Source organism: Ambystoma mexicanum, chromosome 9 (genome assembly GCF_040938575.1).
Source record: "Ambystoma mexicanum isolate Mex_15411 chromosome 9, UKY_AmexF1_1, whole genome shotgun sequence".
Lineage (NCBI taxonomy): Eukaryota > Metazoa > Chordata > Amphibia > Caudata > Ambystomatidae > Ambystoma > Ambystoma mexicanum.
The window spans coordinates 739,160,849-739,179,211 of NC_090931.1; the positions used below are offsets into that span (position 1 = coordinate 739,160,849).

Sequence of the window (18,363 nt, forward strand, 5' to 3'; positions counted from 1 at the left end):
TGTTACACATCACCTTTGCAGATACGGTATACGCCCAGTCAAGACCGGCGCCTCTACGGGAATCAGGTGAGCGTTACAGAAGGAGAGGAAAGGCAGAGTACCTCTGAGGAGGTGCAGTTGGAAATTTGACTTTTTAGAGACCTCAGAGATGTGAGCGGAGAAGGAAAGGGTGGAGTCGAAGATGACCCCGAGGTTCTTAGCCTCGCAGGTGGCGGTAGGAGGAGGGCCACCATTTATTTTCAGTTTTACACAGTACATGTGATCGTGGCTTGAAAAAAGGGTCCTTTTTCAAAACAATGCATTCCAAATTAAATGTGCACTTTATTTTGGTAATGTATCTTACAATACCTGTGATTGAAATTACATTTTTTAAACTTTGTGTTCATACACCCATGTGCGCTTAATATATAAATTACATTATTTGTATTTTTGAAGTTCCATCTTTACATGTCATATCTTTTAATGCATTTTATATTCTGTGGAGTAAAACACCCCGCACCAGGCACTAGCACTGACACCTTGCACCACCCTTTTCCCATTTTTTTATAGCCCCAGATGGTGATGGGCCATTGTGGTAAACCACCTGCATCCTTTTCTCTATCAGACCCAACAGGGGAAGCGTGGCATGCCTCCACTTGGGATATGGATGGGCCCACCCAAGTAACCCTTGAGGAAAAACACAGCATCTGTGACTCATAAATACTGTTAAATGGCCAAAATACTTAGAACCTTTTCTTATTATTTTATGTCACAAACATCAACAGAAGGAAACCTTGAGCCAGGTAGAAATGAACCATGAAACATATATGTACAAATTCCCTTGAAGAAGACAGTGGTGCTTGATACTTAACCGCCTTGCTATTAAATCATCACATCAGCCCTTCCAGGTTTTTGACCTAGTGAGGGGCTTTGTCTTCTCCTTAGGGTTGACAGTGGCACACCACAAAGTAACAGTAAAACACTTAAGAGATGGCAAAGGTGTACAATTATAGGGCCTGCTCCCATAAGTGGGCATGCAACTGCAGCTTTCAGAGTTACTGGTTGCTTGGCCAATAAAATGATGGTGCACACTTTAAATCATTTTGGGGAACATTGAATTGCACCTTACTTGAAGAGTCTTCAGTTTGAATACGGGTGCTCTGGTTTGCCAATCCTTTCAAACCAGATGCCCTGGAGGGTGTCTGCTGTCCTTCGATCACCCAGAACGCTTCGCTCCCTCCAGCCTCCAGACCACCATTCGACTGGGCATCGCTGTTTTACAATGGTGTCAGAGACTTGGCAGTGCTACTCTGAAGAACTGGAGCCAAATTGAAGAATTTCTGTGGACTGGGGCAGTCTTCCCCACTGCTTTTTTTCACGAGCTGGACTGCTATTGCAGCTCAATTAAAAGAATCTGAAATCCCAAAAATAGCACGCTGAGAGAGAACCCGGGGGTCTACCTCGGACAGGGTGGCTGCCAAAATATCAGACTGGGGGCGTAGGAAAGGGCTCCAGATCTGGGAGGGCTTCCCATGGCAATACTATCCTATTCCACTTCTGCATTACCAACAGTCAACTAATCTTTCTCCTTGGAAATCCTCTTCACATCACTCATTTCAAAACAACATTGAGGAATGTAACATTTCTAACTGTCCAATCCTTCACATATTCGACAATTAGACAGACTCTGGTTCCCTCATCTTTCTAGTAAATAAATGATAGTTACACTTCAATCTTTTTTTATTTTTTTTATTTGTTTGACTCTTTACGAAATTAATACAACATTATAAAGGAAAAAATTAAATAAAGAAAATGGAAGCATTATTTATAAATTTATAGCCCACATTTCTCTTCATTTGAAATTTCCAATATTGTACTTGCCGTGATCTGTCTTTTTAGTTTCGCCTCCAATACTGTTTAAATGGCCACATAAGTTCTTAAATAATGATTTCACAGATTTTTAGAACACGTTCCACCACAGATGTTAATGTCGCACTGCAACCTGAGGTTATTCTATCCCAGAAAAATTCTGTGATAAGATTTTCTTCATGTCGCACAAAAAAAAATCCTGTGATGACCTAGACGCAAATTCCAAGTCCTTTCACATTCCATTAACAAATGTCTAAGTGACTGTTTTGCTGGTATAGAACAGACTTTGCACAGCTGTTTCGCTCTATCTCCCTGCTTCCGTCTTTCAAGTACTTCTCCACAGTGTACTAGGTTTAGCCTCATCCTTTAAACGTTGTTAAGTAATATGCTATCTGGAAATTTCATAAGGTAGCTTGAAAGGCAACCTAGCTTTTTCTCACCCCTTAAAAAGGGGTTAACGGGAGAACCCATTCTCACTTTCTCAGTTGTTCTTATCCAATCCATAGTTTCTAATTTCTTCTTGATTTTCAAGGGACTAGAGATAAGTGTATCTATATCAAGGTCTACAATAGAAAGGCACTCTCTTACCTTGCTTTCCAAAGACAATAAGATTGCAGATTTAGAATTTGACATATGATGCTTAATGTCACGATAAAGAGTGACTTCCTTACCAACCAACCATAATCTCCTGATATAGGGAGATTAGCTTCCAATTCGCCATGCATCCCAGAGATTTTAAACCGAGTTCAAATCTAAGACTCCAGCTGTGCGTGCAGGTAGGAAGACCTAGGGCTCTTTTCCAAAGCCAACCTTCGAATGTGTCCCAGTTAATAGATCAGAGCTGTGGTCTAGCCTCCAGACCATAAAGAATGACTGGAACTAATTTTGCCATATCTAACTAATGGAGAGATTGAGAATCTACAAAGTTTCTGGTTTAGTTTCAGCATTTGCGCTGCACTCTGCACTGTTTGGCTACAACTTCTGCCTCCACTTTATAAAGAGCTTGAAAGGCATATATGTTATACCCCAGGTATTTAACCACCTCCACATTTTGGATCTTTAGCCCATTGAGTTCCCAATTTGAGTACTTGATTTTTTTGTGTGGATTTTTAAAGACCATGATGTTTGATTTGGAGGGATTTATAGAGAGTTTATTTATTTCCGCATAGTCACTCAGTTTGGTCAACAGACGCTGTAGCCCGATTGGCGTTCTGTACAGCAACACTATGTCATCTGCATAGGCCAGCCAAAAGATCTTTCTCCCATTCAACAACGGGCTGACCAATGCAGATGATTCCAGAGAGAAACCTAGGTCTGCGAGGAAGAGAGATTGAAGAAAAGGGGGGGGGCACCTAAACATCCTTGCCTAACTCCCCTTTTTACCTCAATGATTTCCGAGAGGGGCCCCAACTCATCCAAGCGAACTCTTAGGTTAGTCTCTCTGTGCATCTCTATCAGCATTGCTAGAAGCGTTTCGGGCAAGCCCCATCGTCTCAATTTGTTCCAAAGTAAGGCCCCCTCTACTTGGTCAAAGGCCTTTGAAAGATCGAACCACTCTCCAAACAGGGGCAATGAGCTATCCACTTCTGCTTGTTCACTCATTAAGTTTAGAATTGGCCATTTACAGCTGTTGACATGCCTTTCCTAAAGCCTGTTTGGAAGCGGGGCAAAATACCTCGATCCTCTCCCCACTGTGTCACCTCATTCAGTAGAAGCTTCATGAAGATCTTGCTTTCTTTGTCGAGCAGAGCTACAGGTCGATAGTCAGCTGCCGCTCGATGATCCCCGCTCTTAAGGAATGGTATGACCAGCGCAGTCTTCCAAGATAATGGGAATAGACGTCTCTTAAGGATCTCCTTGAACAAACAAGACAAATGCTGCAACCACATAATCGGCTCGTTTTGAAGTGTTTGATATGTCAGGCCATTAGGGCCTGCTGCTCTTGAGGCCGAAGACTTGACAATTCTTTCCTCTATATCCCTCTCATTAACGTTCAACAGCCAGGGTATAAACGGCTTCATTACAAACTGGGAACCATTGGTGTTTTCAAAAACCTCTGATAAATGATCCACCCATCCTTTCTCAGAGACTAGGTTACACAGAGAACTGCAGGTGCCACCCTCAAATTGGTTAATTAGTTTCCAGAAGTTCCTCGTGTTCCCATCTCTGAGCAGTTTGAGCACCTGCTCCCTGTCGTCCTGTTATCGGGAAGCCGTGTGAAGGAATAACCATTATCTATACTTGATCTTTTCTTTGTTGATTTCTGCCCTGTAGACCCCTGGTGACAGCCCAGCCATCTTCATTTTCCGTAGGGCTTTGCTGTGCTCTCCTTTCCTTCTCTGTGTTTCTTCATCGAATACATGGGCATGTTTTTGTTTAATTGGCCCTAGTGGTTCATTAGGAGCAGATGTGGCCCATAGAAATTTGGTAAATGTTTGTGGGTGGCATTTTGTTTCCCAAATACTTCTAGGGAACTCTTTCAGCTGCATTTTTAGGTTTTCGCCCTCACGTCTATATTTTACCAACCTGATTTTCCCTTTTACCCCATTCAGCAACTGCTTATGTAAGCTTTGGGGAGAGCTGGATAGATCAGGGAAGAATACTTCTAACATTTTGTGGTCACTGCCTCCATCATGCTTCACTACCATAGTACACAGCAATGTATGCAGATATTGGGAAACAAAAATATAGTCCAAAGTTGGGGAGGAATCCCCTCTATGCCAAGTCGTAAGTTTGCCCCAACATCTCCTTCCGAGCTACCATTTACCATCTTAAGATCCCAGTGTTCCATGAAGTCCATCCACATTCTCCCATTTTTTGTCTTATTTAAGGTGGAATGGTTTTTTAGACCTTTTTTGGCTGCAGAAAATCAGCGTTTAGATCACCAGCGAGGATTATGTTACTAATTGCTGGGCCTAGTTTAATCAGTTCCAACAATGAGCCCAGAAGCTCAAGGAAAAAAGGCAGTTTTGAGCAGGCAGGGTTCCAGTACATATTAATTATCACTCAATCTGAGGCAATGCTATTCTGGGTCATGTGGGCTCTACAAGCCTGAATACCAGAGATGTTTTCAAAAATAGGAACTATGTTTTTCAAATTTTGATTTTTTTAGGGCTATCAGGAGACCCCCTGAAGGTCGTCCTTTTGCTTTTTGTAATGCTGGTAAACATAGTATGGTAATGCCACTATACTCGGGGGAGGGTGAGGGAGGGCGAATTTATCAGCCATGTTTCCTGCAATAGTACTATATCACCTAAATCAAACAAATAATCCTGCATGCCCCCTGCCTGGATTGTACTGGAACCCCGCATTTTCCAACTCACTACATTTAGACACCCTCTTATAAAGCTCTTGGGTACCTACGCCCAGTTTCTGCAGGACCTGGGAAAGAATCTCTGGCAGAAGGGAAAGTGTGTTTCCCTGTAGGTTCTGCTCAGTTTTGGAGTTACTATACCTTTCTTTCCCGAGCTCTTAAGAGACACCTCCCATATGCTCTAAGGACCTGCTGCACTCTTCAAGGTCACCCCTAGTCTCGTTGATTGAAACTTCTAGACCATAAGCTTCCAGTTCTCTTTACTCACATAAAATGGCATTTTGTGCACTAGATGATGTAAAGACCACTTCCACCAAAAAGGGGTATTGTGCCATAGGGAATGTGACACTTTCAATATCCTCTGATGAAAACAAATAAAGATTTTTAACTTTTTTGACAATTCCCAGGATCACAGAGCGACTCAACGATTTATGTTGTCCAACTTTGTTACTAAGCCTTAACCATGCCCTTGGGATAGCATAGTCTTTTAAATCTTTTGTTATGGTTTTCACAGTCGCTTGAGCTGCTGCCTGCGACGTATGTCCATCCTTTTCTTCATTTGATTGAATAGTGAATGCCACAGATTTCCCACTGCCATTTTGCATGCAATTTGCTTCTGGAGATTTTATTTTGCAGGATTCCCCAGCTTTACCAGCTAGTGAAGTTGTTTGTTCTACCAAACATTGTACTGCACTTTTTTTTATATTTGGTAGACAAATCGGGGCCAGCTTTAAGATGGTTTGATTGCATACAGGCAGAAAATCCTTAGAGGATGCACTCTTCTGTATCAAGGCAGAGGCAGACTTTTTTTGCAAGAAAATAGGTGCCCATTTGACCTTGCTCACCCAGACATCCTTACAGGGGATGTAGGTAGTAGGTTAACACTTTGATGTTTCTTCCCAGTTCTTGATCCACTTGTATTGTTCTCGTCCAATACACCTTCAGAGTCATTGCATCGTCTTTGACTCAGATCTGGTTGTAAGCCAATACTTATGTTCATAATTTTGATGCCCTCGTCAGCATTGGTGTGCAACGTACTTTTAGGCTCTTTTGTTCCCTTTTAGGTTTCGACCCGAGTTCTTGTGTTTTCCATATCTCCCTTTTTTACTAGGAGAGCAAGTTCAGATTGGGATCCATCCGCCAGAGTTCTTATATCAGCTTCCCGATTAAGGATTGACGTTTTATGCTGGTGATTTGTTGTGTCTGATTCTGTAGTGTTTAAGGTGTCTCGGTTTTTCACTTTTTTCCTGTTTCTCTTAGCTTTGGGCGGCACCATATTTGATCTTTCTTCTTGCTTGTCGCTTTCTCATATTCCTTCTGCCTTTTGATGTTTGGCAGTATGCCGGTTGCCAATCCGGATTGACATCAATCTGTTTCTCTACTTCCAAAACAGATTGCGCTTGTGCCAATGTCACAGTATTTTCCAATTCCCCATCTGCTGCATTTGCCAGGCGCAGGAATTCCTCCAATACTGATTCAGAGAGGGGTGTATTGTCAAAGAATTGGTGTTGGATAGCACTCTCCTTTTCTTCTGTTGTTCGTGAAACAATATTTTCTTTCAGGAGCTGTGTTATTTCTCCCAGACGTCTGCTGTTCTCATCTGATTTATTTCTTGCTATTTAGCATAGATTGTATTGAGGAGATATCGAGGCCCTGTTCGGTCACTTCTAACCTTAGATTTTATAGTTGAGACCAGCCCTACCAAGGATGAATCACATGATGCCACTTCGTTTGTCACTTCCAGAAGAATGCCCACTTGTGATTGAACTTCTGTTTCCAGCAGTTCAAAAACCGACACTAAGGAGTTCAGAACGAAATATAGGGCCAACAGTGTAGTGTGTCTGTGTTTGATTCACATTTTTCAATAGGCAAATCTGACTGAGCTGTGTCCTCCTGCACTTTTGAGTTGTGCAATAAGTTATTTGGGGTGTAGCCAGATAAATGATGTGAGGATTCTCTTTCCCTCACCAAGCTCAATGCCTCCATCTCATTAATCATGCTATTAGAGGAGGGATACATTTCAGTACTGGAGGACGGAGATTGCAGGATTTGTGGCACTGGCCAATGATTTACAGAGATTTCTTCCGCGTCACTGTGGCATTTGTGCGTTTTTTTTTACAAAAGTGATCTTGAATCTTTTGTTGAATCTTTTTAGAGTTTAACGTATACTGCAGTCCCCGCTGCCACTGTTGCATAAGTATGGTTTGCTTGGTCCGCTCAACTTCCCTGCCTGTCGGAGTAACAGGCTGCACCTCGGCATGTATTTGGGCATGGGTTATTTCCAAGGTGTTAGTGTGTGTTTTGAGTAACCATTTGGACAGAGTATCTGTCGTCTTTTTGTCCTTCTAATAAATACGATCCATCTCCTTCCACCACTCCTTATCCAAAGATGCCATACTGCACAGCTTCATGATAGATACTTAATGATCACCTCTTCTATACCAGCTGATGACTTTTCTGAGGTGAAATAAAACTGACTCAGTCGTAATCACCAATTAATGTTGGATAAGCGCCCCCTTCGAGATTAGGTAGACCAACCCCAAAGAGAACCAGAGATACTAATAGGCGGTCTCAAAAGATTATCTACAGAATCTGGTTCAACCCTCAAAATGTTCAAAAGTTGTATGATGGAAGATCAGCAGGAGACACCAAAAAAAAGAAAAGGTTCTCGATGACAATGGAGCGAAAGAACCACGCTTTTGCCACAGCGCAGTGCACAGAGCACACCAAAACACCAATGTGTTTATCGTATGGACTGGGGCAACTGGGTAGAGTTCTAAATACTTCACAGCTTTTTATTTTCTTTTGCTGTCCACTGTTAGCGGGATCAAAGGAGAACTCTCTCCAACAGTCTCTCGTTTATTGCTGTTCTTTCTTTGCCGTTCCTCAATGATAGTATGTCAAGGGTTTACAGCACTAAACAATGCTAATAAGCAGTTCCCCCACTACACAACCCACCGAAATGACACCAGTCAAGCAGCACACAGTATGTCCGCCCTCCTTCACTAGTCACAGATCTTTTTTATATAATGTCAATGTGTGTTGCTTACTGAATGTATTTGCAGTTGACTTCCTTACACTGAGCTGTTTGTTGGTGAAGTGCAAGTATGTTATGTGCTTCCAGTGCCAAACATCAACAAACAGTGCACAGTCAGAGATATGCACCGCCCTTTACTCCGTGGCCGGGCTTCACACCGCAAGGGCTCGGTGCACCCAATTTAGCTTCCTGCTTTTTGCAGGGGCGTGGCCTCCTCACCAGCTTCTCCGGCGTCCTTAAATGAGCAGGTCCACCAATGCCGGTATAGATGACACACGGCTCACTGCCTCAGACTGATTCGATATAGCCCAGAAACAAACGCTGACAGCAATCCAAATGAGCAGCAATATAGATAATATGAAACTGTCACTGCAAACTGCTCGGAACCTCCAGCACCAGCAGCAAAGAGCGCACAGTCAAGAGATATGCACTGCCCATTATTCTGCGGCCGGGCTTTACCAAAAATGTTTGTAACGATTGCCCACCCTATCGTACTAGCCTCAGCTTGTTGTTTGATTACTTAATAGGAAGGGAACCAAAGGCAGCAGGATCCTGAATGAAGCGGGAGATTTATGTTGTCCAGTTATACCCATTTCCTAAACATTGTGCATTAAGCATTTTACCATTAGCCATGACCGACCCTTTGAGGTGTTTTCCTCGGTGCTGTTGCAGGGTACTATTTATTCATCCTTACATTCAGTTGTCATCACATATTCCTTACATATATTCAAGTTACACATTCTGGTATCAGAATAATAATACTGTGGTCTGTACAGAGACTATCCTCCCTCTGCTGGAGAGAGGATTTGTTGTGACTACATGTTTACATTGGGGTAACACTTTCAAGTCACAATTTTACTGGCCCAGTATCTGTATTAAAGTTCAAGTCATAAGGACCGTGGCTACAGAGCCATGTAACAGGTCGTGATTTTGGGTGCTCCTGCCGATCCGCAATATGATTACTAGAACCTACGACGAGCGAGAATGAACAAGCGGGCGTACTAACTACCATGGTACACAGTGATCATGTTTCGGAAACTATCCAACACTCAGCCAGGGCATAGGGCACCTGAGAAGTGTTGCAACGTCCCGCCGGCACAGATGGCTGCCGGACTAGAAAAAAGAGCCGAATCGAGGAACAGCAACAAGTGAGAGGAGTAGCCATGGCACGGGAGGAGATGGAGTGTCTGCGGCTGATTTGCAAGATTGGATTGGAGGGAGGCGAGAAGCAGGCCGGTAGATCGGCACAGTGACGGTGGCCACGAGAACCCCAAAGGCGGATGGTGCACAGGTGGATCGGAACAGAGGAGGGAGCTAAACATCACAGTCCGAAAGAGTGTGACTTTACACAGACGCTCCCAACATCGACGTGCCACATGATGAGCAGCATGAAGGAGTGACACTGGGGGCCCTGCTACATCATCGAGCCATCGGAGCACATTATACACATTTATAACGGATAGTATGGCCGCCGGCACATCTTGCGGATATTAACATTGGAATGTGAGCAGGGAAGGAGAGTCCGCAATCGAAATAAGCCTGTCAGTGACCACAGAAGCTGAGCCGTAGGGCCCGACAAAGTATGATGGACTAGCAGGCCTGGATACTTTGTTACAAGGTATTGCAGCAGGTGAATGCGCTGTGCGAGCCTGGCCCAGAGAAACGGATCCAACAAATGCACACACAAGATTTTCATTTGGGCGAGAGGTACGAAAATGCATAACACCGGAAGAGATGGTCGTGGTAGGAAGAGGTTCCCATGAGCCAAAGAGGCACTGTTTGTGCACTAGAGGGGACAGCTGCTTGACTGGTGACACATGTATGTGCATGGTGGGGGCACCTACAATGTAGGAAGGGCTAATAGCACAATACCAGTATCGAGCGACCCGGAATAAAGCGCTGCACCCAAGATCACTGCAGCTGCACAATTGAGAGCGCAGTGTGGCCCGGCTCAAAGCAAGATGGGGCCTGTGAATGGTACATGCTAGAGCATAGCTGCACCCTAGCCCTGGCTAGCACAGCCAGACGGGACCAAGGTACGAGGTGCCAATGATGCACAGAGACGAACACAGAAGCAGGGTGTCTGCAGGGGCATTTTGGAACTTAATAGAATTGACAAAACTGTACAGATGAGTGCACTGGTGTAGGACAAAGTGCATTGTGGAGGACTGAACAGTCCAGAACACTACCATTAGACCCAGAAGCACCCACCGGAGAGCCCAGAGACGATAACAAGGGGGAACCCCAAAAATACAAGACAACTAAAGGACCCCCGGTCACAGAGGAAATTCCAAGGAGATGCCATGAAAATGGGGGGCTTGGTGGTAAGTACAAGACCCAGGAAGGTAGATATATACGGCGTGCTGCAAGAACAATAATGGAATAACCCCCCTACACAGGGCTGAAAAAGATAAGTGACTGCAACACGCAGACCTACGTGGAAAAGAGCGCTGCATAGCACGGGTACGCAACAATGGCATCCAAGGAAAACAAGAGCAAAGGGAAACGGTCGTCAATTGATGCATTCGCTAAACCGGCACAAATCACTGACAGCGTGAAGACATCCGCGCAAGAATCACAAGAGGAGGAAGCTCTGGGGCGAAATTATCGTCGGATACTAGAGGCCATAGCAGAGCTGAAGTCGACCTTGGAATCCAAGATCGACGCAATTAGTATCGATGTAAATCTCTTGAGACAAGATGTCAGAGCATTGACAGAACGCACAGGGGTGCTAGAGAAGGAGGTTAAAGCTAATACAAGCAGTTGCAACGAAAGCCCCCAAGAAGTCTCCATACTGAAGCAGCAAGTGCGGAATCTTGAAAACGGAGCGGTAGAAGCGGAAGGCTGTGCACAAAGAAATAATGTACGGATTGTCGTGCTCCCGGAATGTGAGGAAGGTCTGAACCTGACAAATTTCATTGAAGACATGCAATTGCAGGAGTATAGGAGCTGGATCACTCACCCAAGGGTATACAGTGGAAAGGTCGCATAGCACCCTGACTAGGAAACCGCTGCCCGGATCCCCGCCCGATAATTGCCAAGATACTGAATTACAAGGACAGGGAGAGAATCCTGGAACACTTTCGGAAAGGAGGAATGATTTGCCGAGCATCAGCGACCATAACTGCATACCCTGATTATACCTTCCTAGTACAAACTATGTGGCAATAAAGAGGAGGTTACGCTGCGTTAATCTAAAAAATATGCTGCTGTATCCGGCGAAGATGAAGGTCCTAAATAAAGACTGTGCTGTTTTTTTCGAGACCCCTGAAGATGCGAGCAAGTTGATGGACGTGTTGAACATGCCGATGGAGAAACAAGACCAGGAGGGGAGCGGAAGTGATAAGTGAATCTGCATTGTTTGAATAATGTATGCTTTAGCCGCAAGGGGGCCAACATACACTGATCAGACATTGACATTTAACCTGAAAAGCAAAGGCATTTCTCACTGTTAGCTAAATGCATGAAGCACAGGTGCCTCTTAGTGTTAAGCGGCACTAGGAATCACACTATCCCCCACACTAGTTTAGATTAGTTTGGATACTAGTACGTCACTATCCTTCCACTGCACTCTGAATACCGGCATTGGACCTGGATAGGAGCCAGATGTGGGGATGCCTGAGATCCAGATTTGGAGCTGGGCAAACGTTGGGTACGGATGGGGAGGGGGAGGGGGAGGAGGGGAGTTGGGGTAGTTTAAAGGGAAGTTGTCCTAAGGATACACACAATGAACAGAAGGCAGAGGTACCAAGGGTGAGATGAAAATGGAAACAACCGGAGAACATGGGTGAACTCAAAATGGCAACCTGGATCGTAAGAGGCCTAAATAACTATATTAAAAGGAACCGGGTTATGGAATATTTGAGACGTCAGAAAATAGATATAGTTCTCCTGCAGGAAACCCATCTGACCAAAGATAGACCAGAAACATTGGCGGGGAAATGGAGGGGGGTGACCTTGGGCTCAACATACACGGCATATGCTAGAGGGGTCCTAATATGGGTGGCACTTGACAGTCCCATTCAAGATCCTTCAAACCTGCATAGACAAAGATGGTAGGATGATAATCCTTCGGGGCATGGTTGAACATAAACAAATATGTGTTATTAATATGTATGCCCCGAATCAGGATACAGTAGTTTATTTCATATATTTATACTCCAAGATTAGTCAGTACAGGGATTGCGCGCTGATATGGGGAGGAGATTTTAATTGTACTATGGACCCGATATGAGAGCGATCCGATGATAAGTTTGCTCATCCAACCCCGTCGGCCAAGGCGTTAAATACGCTGATGCGCACATTTAAGCTGGCTGATGTATGGAGAACGAAGTCCCGATATGGAATCTCAGGGTTGAAGCACTGAAAGATAAAGGGTTCTGAGAACATTTGAGAGAAGAGGTGAAAGAATATTTCAAGTATAACACAGGCAGCGTGAACTCGGCTGGTACACTGTGGGAGGCCTTTAAAGTACAATACATCGAGAGGCAGCATGCAGAGGGGGATAAGCCGGGACGATTGCTCACCTGGCTGTATAAAAGTGAGGCCATGCGTCAGACGAACAGAGCAGTGAAGGTGATGGATGGATGGAAATTTGAGAGAGACCCAAATTTTATAAGGAATATAGGACAGAAATACTCGCCCCACTACTGGCAATGCTCAACGAGGCGTTGGACACGGGAAGATTGCCAGGGTACCTGAGAGAGTCAATAATTATCCCCCTCCTCAAACCAAATAAGCTCAACACTGAATGCTGCTCATATAGGCCCCTATTGTTGCTGAACCAAGATGGGAAGATTCTTACAGCAGTCATGGCAAGTAGACTTAAACCGGTCATAGGCAAGCTCATACATTCAGATCAGACAGGATATGTCCCACACAGAAATATTACCAACAACTTGAGGAGATTGCATCACATAATAGATTATACCCAGGGAGACGCACAAGAAGTGGCAGTAGCGTCACTGAATGCAGTAAAAGCGTTCGACTCAGTCAGATGGCCTTGGCTGCTAGAGGTCCTGAAAGAGTTTGGTATTGGACCCACTTACATTGAATGGGTGCAATTGCTGTACAATGAACCGTTAGCAAGGGTTAAAGCGGACACCAACGTCTTGGAGCAGTGAGAGTTGAGTAAGGGCACGAGGTGGGGGTGTCCATGGTCCCCGATGCTCTTCATCTTGGCATTGGAGACACTAACGGTCTGCTTAAGGGAAGAGTATGGGGAGGAGGGGATTAGTACTACGCGGTGGGGAGGCATCTGATCTAGTTTTATGCAGATGACATGCTCCTATACCTGCAGCACCCCGAGGAGAATTTACAATATATCCTGGATGTGTTGGAACGTTATGCTGCACTGTAAGGTATAACCATTAATCTGCAGAAATCTAGTCTGTACCCATTGGGAGTGTACGTTGGGAAGCCTATACACCAACTGCTGGTGTTACCAATTAAGTGGGAAATAGCTACGTTTCGGTACTTGGTTGTGGACATATACTACGAACCTAAGATTGAGCATATACAAAACACGAAGAAGGCGGTTAGTAAAACTGTATGTCATTCTGGACTAGGTTACCATTGTCAATGATGGAGCAAGCAGCATTTCTGAAGATGGTGGTGCTACCGAGACTCCTTCACTACTTTGCAAATATCCCGTTTGTGATACTGAAAAGGTTCTTTAGGAAACCACATAGCATATGCAGGAGCTTCATACGGCATAAGTCAAGGTGCAGGGTGGCACTGTGGAAGCTCCAGAACCCATACTTGCAAGGGGAAATAAAATGGCCCGATTTTGAGGTGTATTTTGTAGCTAGTCAGCTGCAATTTGTGGCCAAATGGCTTTCCGATGGACAAACACCCGAATCAAGGTTATTGCGACTAGAAAGTACTCTTTTTGAACAAAATCATATGGCTAACCGATAAACGCATGACACAATCACACTTGTTGTTACGCCTAGGGCGGACAATATGGCGCAGAGCCTGTCTCTTGATGGAGAGCATAACTCTGTATTCTCCTCCGATCCCGCTAGTTGCGCTAGAAGGGGTAGACGAACAGGTGCGGCTCAATGTGAGGAAGTGGTGGGAACCCATGGGTGTAGCGATGGTGGGAGATGTACTAAAGGAGGGAGTGCCCAGGGAGCTTGAAGAACTGATAGGAGACACAGAGGTACACCGGGGGCACCACATCACGTATTCCCGACTCTTGAGGAGCCTAAAACGCATAACTCGGAGACTGAGACGCCCTTACAATCTGACAAGCTTATTGAGACATTTTACGATGTGTTGGAGGGTGGGCACAAAGTCTCAAGGATATATGAGCTTTTGATGTCCAAAGTTGGAAGAGAATTGGGACAGACCAGGTAGAATTGGGAAGCAGACTTGTGTCGGACAGGATGTGGAGTAGAGCTATAGTATATCACAGAAAGGTGTTGAGGAATGCATGACTTCAACAGATCCAATTATACGTGACCCATAGAGCATAACTGACCCCGAACAAAATAGCTAAATTCAGCCAAGCAGCACCACATTCATGCCCGAAGTGTGGGGCGATAAATGCAGACCTGGTACATATGTTCTGGACATGTGCAGAGATCGGCAGATTTTAGGGAGAGGTAGCCCATACACTAGCAAAAGTAGAGATTACCCTGGATGTTGGCTCCCACATGGCTTGTCTGTTAGGGGGCTTCCCAAGGCCCAAATGAGCTAGGCATGTGAGCAAGCTCAAGGTCTTAGCATATACACTGGCGAAACGCAGAATAGCAATGGGATGTAAAGCACAATCAAGACCAGCAGTACAGGGGTGGTGGAGGGACTTGTTAAAGTGGCCCAAAGGAGAGACCGTGGTGCGGCAGGAAGCGACGGGAAGGAACACTGAACAAGGGGAAGGGGAATGGATGCGTGGAGACAATTGGTAGCGGATATGGCCACCTCTGTACAGGGTGCTAAAGACTTAGAAGGAACTCTTAGACAAGAGGATACGGAAGCCAGGAGAAGTGCGGATGAATAAAGGAGAGAGATGGAACACTGGGTGCGACGTAGGTCTGGGTTGGGGTGGGGGGGGCGCGAGTTACAGGGGGTGGGGAAGCAGTTTATACAATTCAATGTGAAATATGTTGTCAACGATTATAAAGTCTGTAAGTTGTTTTGGTCATGTGGAAAAATAATAAAAATTGTTTAAAAAAAATGGTCAAGTCATGATCTTGGTTCAAAGCACCCCATGCCATTCTATATACTGTGCCGTTTCAATTTAGGTTGTTCCCCGCTCTGCTGCAGTGCACCCTTGGGTAGAAAGCTGCCTTCCGCCATGCCACGTCTCTCTGTCCGCAAGGCCCAATTCCGCGGCTATCGTGCTCCATGTGCGCCCCTGAACAGGACATTGGTTATATTTGCCGTTTGCGGGAGGATGTGCTGACCAACTGCAGCCTCCCCAACACAGGTGCTCAGAGGGCCCCAGTGGAGCTCTGTAAGAGGCACGCACCCATGCACCCCCAATCTGCCAATACCAATACCCTCACCGGGTCCCAGGAGCTTGTGAAGTAAGTGCCTCTGCGGTCCTGTGTAGAACCGCTCAACAGTCCTCGCCTGTTTTCCTCTGCACACACTACGCAGTCCAGCTCCACCCCTACTTATTGGTGCAGCAGAGTTACTGTGCACAAGTGATATCTTAGCGTTGCTTCGCAGGGTTAGACGTAAGACCTTTTTGGCGGTACATTTCCTGCCACAAATCCATGCTTCAGGCACTCCTCTCCCCCTGCTACTCAGCAGTGCTTCATTTACCAGCTATTGGTGCCAAAACAGTGGATGATACCAGGATAAATTGCAGATTAGTTGTCGTTTGAGATGTCCTGCACAGTCTCAAATCCTGCTGTACCTGACACTAGGTACACCTTCCTCCCCCCACATGTTTGCATTTTTGCTATTAAAAAAAATAAGGATGAACACATGGATTGATGGATAGGAAGGCTTAATGCATTGCAGTAATTTTCAAAGCTTTAACCTATTTACAAGAGTTGTTATTAATAATCATTTAAACATCTCTTTGTGTTTCATTTGTGATGTGTATTCTTGACCATTCTTGTTGGGGACTAGTGTAAGGTTTATCCTACCTATCCTGTGGGCAAGTACAGAATAATGTTGAGCATACATTCTGCATTATATCCTTATTGCACATTTTATAAAAGCTACCAAACCAGATCAGGCCTGAAGTTAATATTATCTACATTCGATATAAAGGCATTAAACCCTAGCTCGAGAAGTTCATCTCCCACTTCAATATAACTTGTTTCAGTATGCAGGCCCAAATGCTTTTTTTAAAATAAGGGCTCAGTTACCGATTTTAGTCCATGTGAATCTGCATGCTGGATATACAGACTACCTTTTTCTCTTGTCATTCCAGAGGACTCCAAAATGCAGCAGTTGCCACCATCAACGGTTCGTCTCCTGTCAAGTTCTCAAGTGATTACTTCTGTCATGAATGTGGTGAAGGAGCTAATGGAGAATGCTATAGATGCTAATGCCACAAGCATTGACATAAAGCTGGTATGTCTTCGTTTTATAGAACATGGTTACCATTGCATCATGTAAACAATGAAAATGGATGGCCTCAAAATTACTAATACCGTTGATCAAGAAAGCAAGACAAGACTTCCTCTGACCTTTTTTTTAATTTTTATAGCAAATATGGTCCATAGAAGAGACATTTATAAGACCAACCATAACAGTAACACAATGTGTGGCACAACTCATGAAAACATTGGAAGTGCAGTTGCCGTTGGACATTTCAATATCAAGCCATAGAGGGTATTTAAACATTACAGTCAATCCGGTTTCAGTATTTCCACTGTTTAAAGTGGACAAGCATAAACCTTTGGCTTAATGATTTATTTCGAATATATACCAGATGTATTTGATTTTTTTTTTTTTAATTACATGTGTATAATCAAAAAGATTTTTACAAGAATCTCTTCAAAATCTCTTCAAAAAGAAGGAAAAAAAAGGGCAGGTAGAGCTGTCGACAAAGTATGGAATGTAAAGTTTAAAATGAGAAAGTTCAATTTCTCATTTCTTGCGGCTATGGATGTATTGGCTGCAGCGACGCAACTGTCTCGTCAACCGTTCTTTCCGATGTTGTCTGAGCTGTAATCATCTGCATGGCTGCTTCCAGAATCTTAACTGCCGCTATGGTGTAGCTTGTAGTTTTCCCTGCAATCGGGCGATACCACCAGATTTCATCATCTCGGATTTGTGAGTCTGCGAAGAGCGGGGTCAGAAATGAGACCCGCAAGTGGCTTGTTTTTGAATATACAAATCAGAGATATAGTTTGCGAAGGCCAAGATGTTAAGAACGGTCTGCAATAGATTTACTGATTGAGTATTAGAGAGCTGTTTGCATCTCACACATTTTCCATGATTTAAAGCACTGTGATGGAGTCACATGAGACACCATGTCTTTTGGGCCTTGAAGGGTCCTTTTGACCAGGGATGCCTTCTCGCTACGCAGTGTGCTACGGAGGTCAATGGGGCTTCCTTGGAGCTCGCCCCCACCATCCTGCCCCATTCCCTCTGGTGACCAGATCCTAAAAGTATATGTTACATAAGGCATCCCTGAGGGACTTGTTCCATCCAGCAGAAGTTAGCCCTTTTCCCAATATACCCCACCTTTTTCCACCTCTCTGAATTGTTATGCATACACCTCTCATTGTGAGGGCTACTGCAGCTAATTCCAGCATCAACTAACCAGATAACGAACAGTGCACTTCTTTTCTCATCGAGTCACGGATTAAAGATAATCATGCTTACCGGGCTCCTGCTCGGGTGCTAACCACCACAGAGATGTTGCAGGGACACAGCCCCTGCTGCAACATTTCACTTCCTTCTGAACCCATAATGGCGGACGGGCCTCTTAAGCTCTTGCCCGCCACCGCAGAAAGTATCAATTAAGCTCAATTAACAAACGGGAACCTGTATGTGGATACATTTGAGAAACCTACCCAAAGGGAAGAAAATACCAGGGCAGAAAGAAGTAAAAAAGAGGAACGACCAGTAACATTCTGAGAATAGAGAATCCAAGCGGAATAACCAACCAGAACATTTATTAGATAATCAAATTAATCTCAAGGACTATAAAATAGCTCAGAGCTCTGTAGTAGTCCTCACACACACCAGCACA

The 18,363-nt window shown here is 44.5% G+C and overlaps 1 protein-coding gene across 12 annotated transcripts in view; it reads left to right on the forward strand.

Moving 5' to 3' along the window:
- Window positions 1-18,363, forward strand: part of PMS1 (PMS1 homolog 1, mismatch repair system component) — a 2,204,114-nt gene that overhangs the window by 116,235 nt on the left and 2,069,516 nt on the right. For all 12 annotated transcript variants that reach the window (XM_069615650.1, XM_069615653.1, XM_069615661.1 and 9 more), the window contains one exon: window positions 16,591-16,733. In XM_069615650.1, the coding sequence (XP_069471751.1) occupies window positions 16,591-16,733 (143 nt within the window). The remainder of the gene's footprint in view (window positions 1-16,590; window positions 16,734-18,363) is intronic.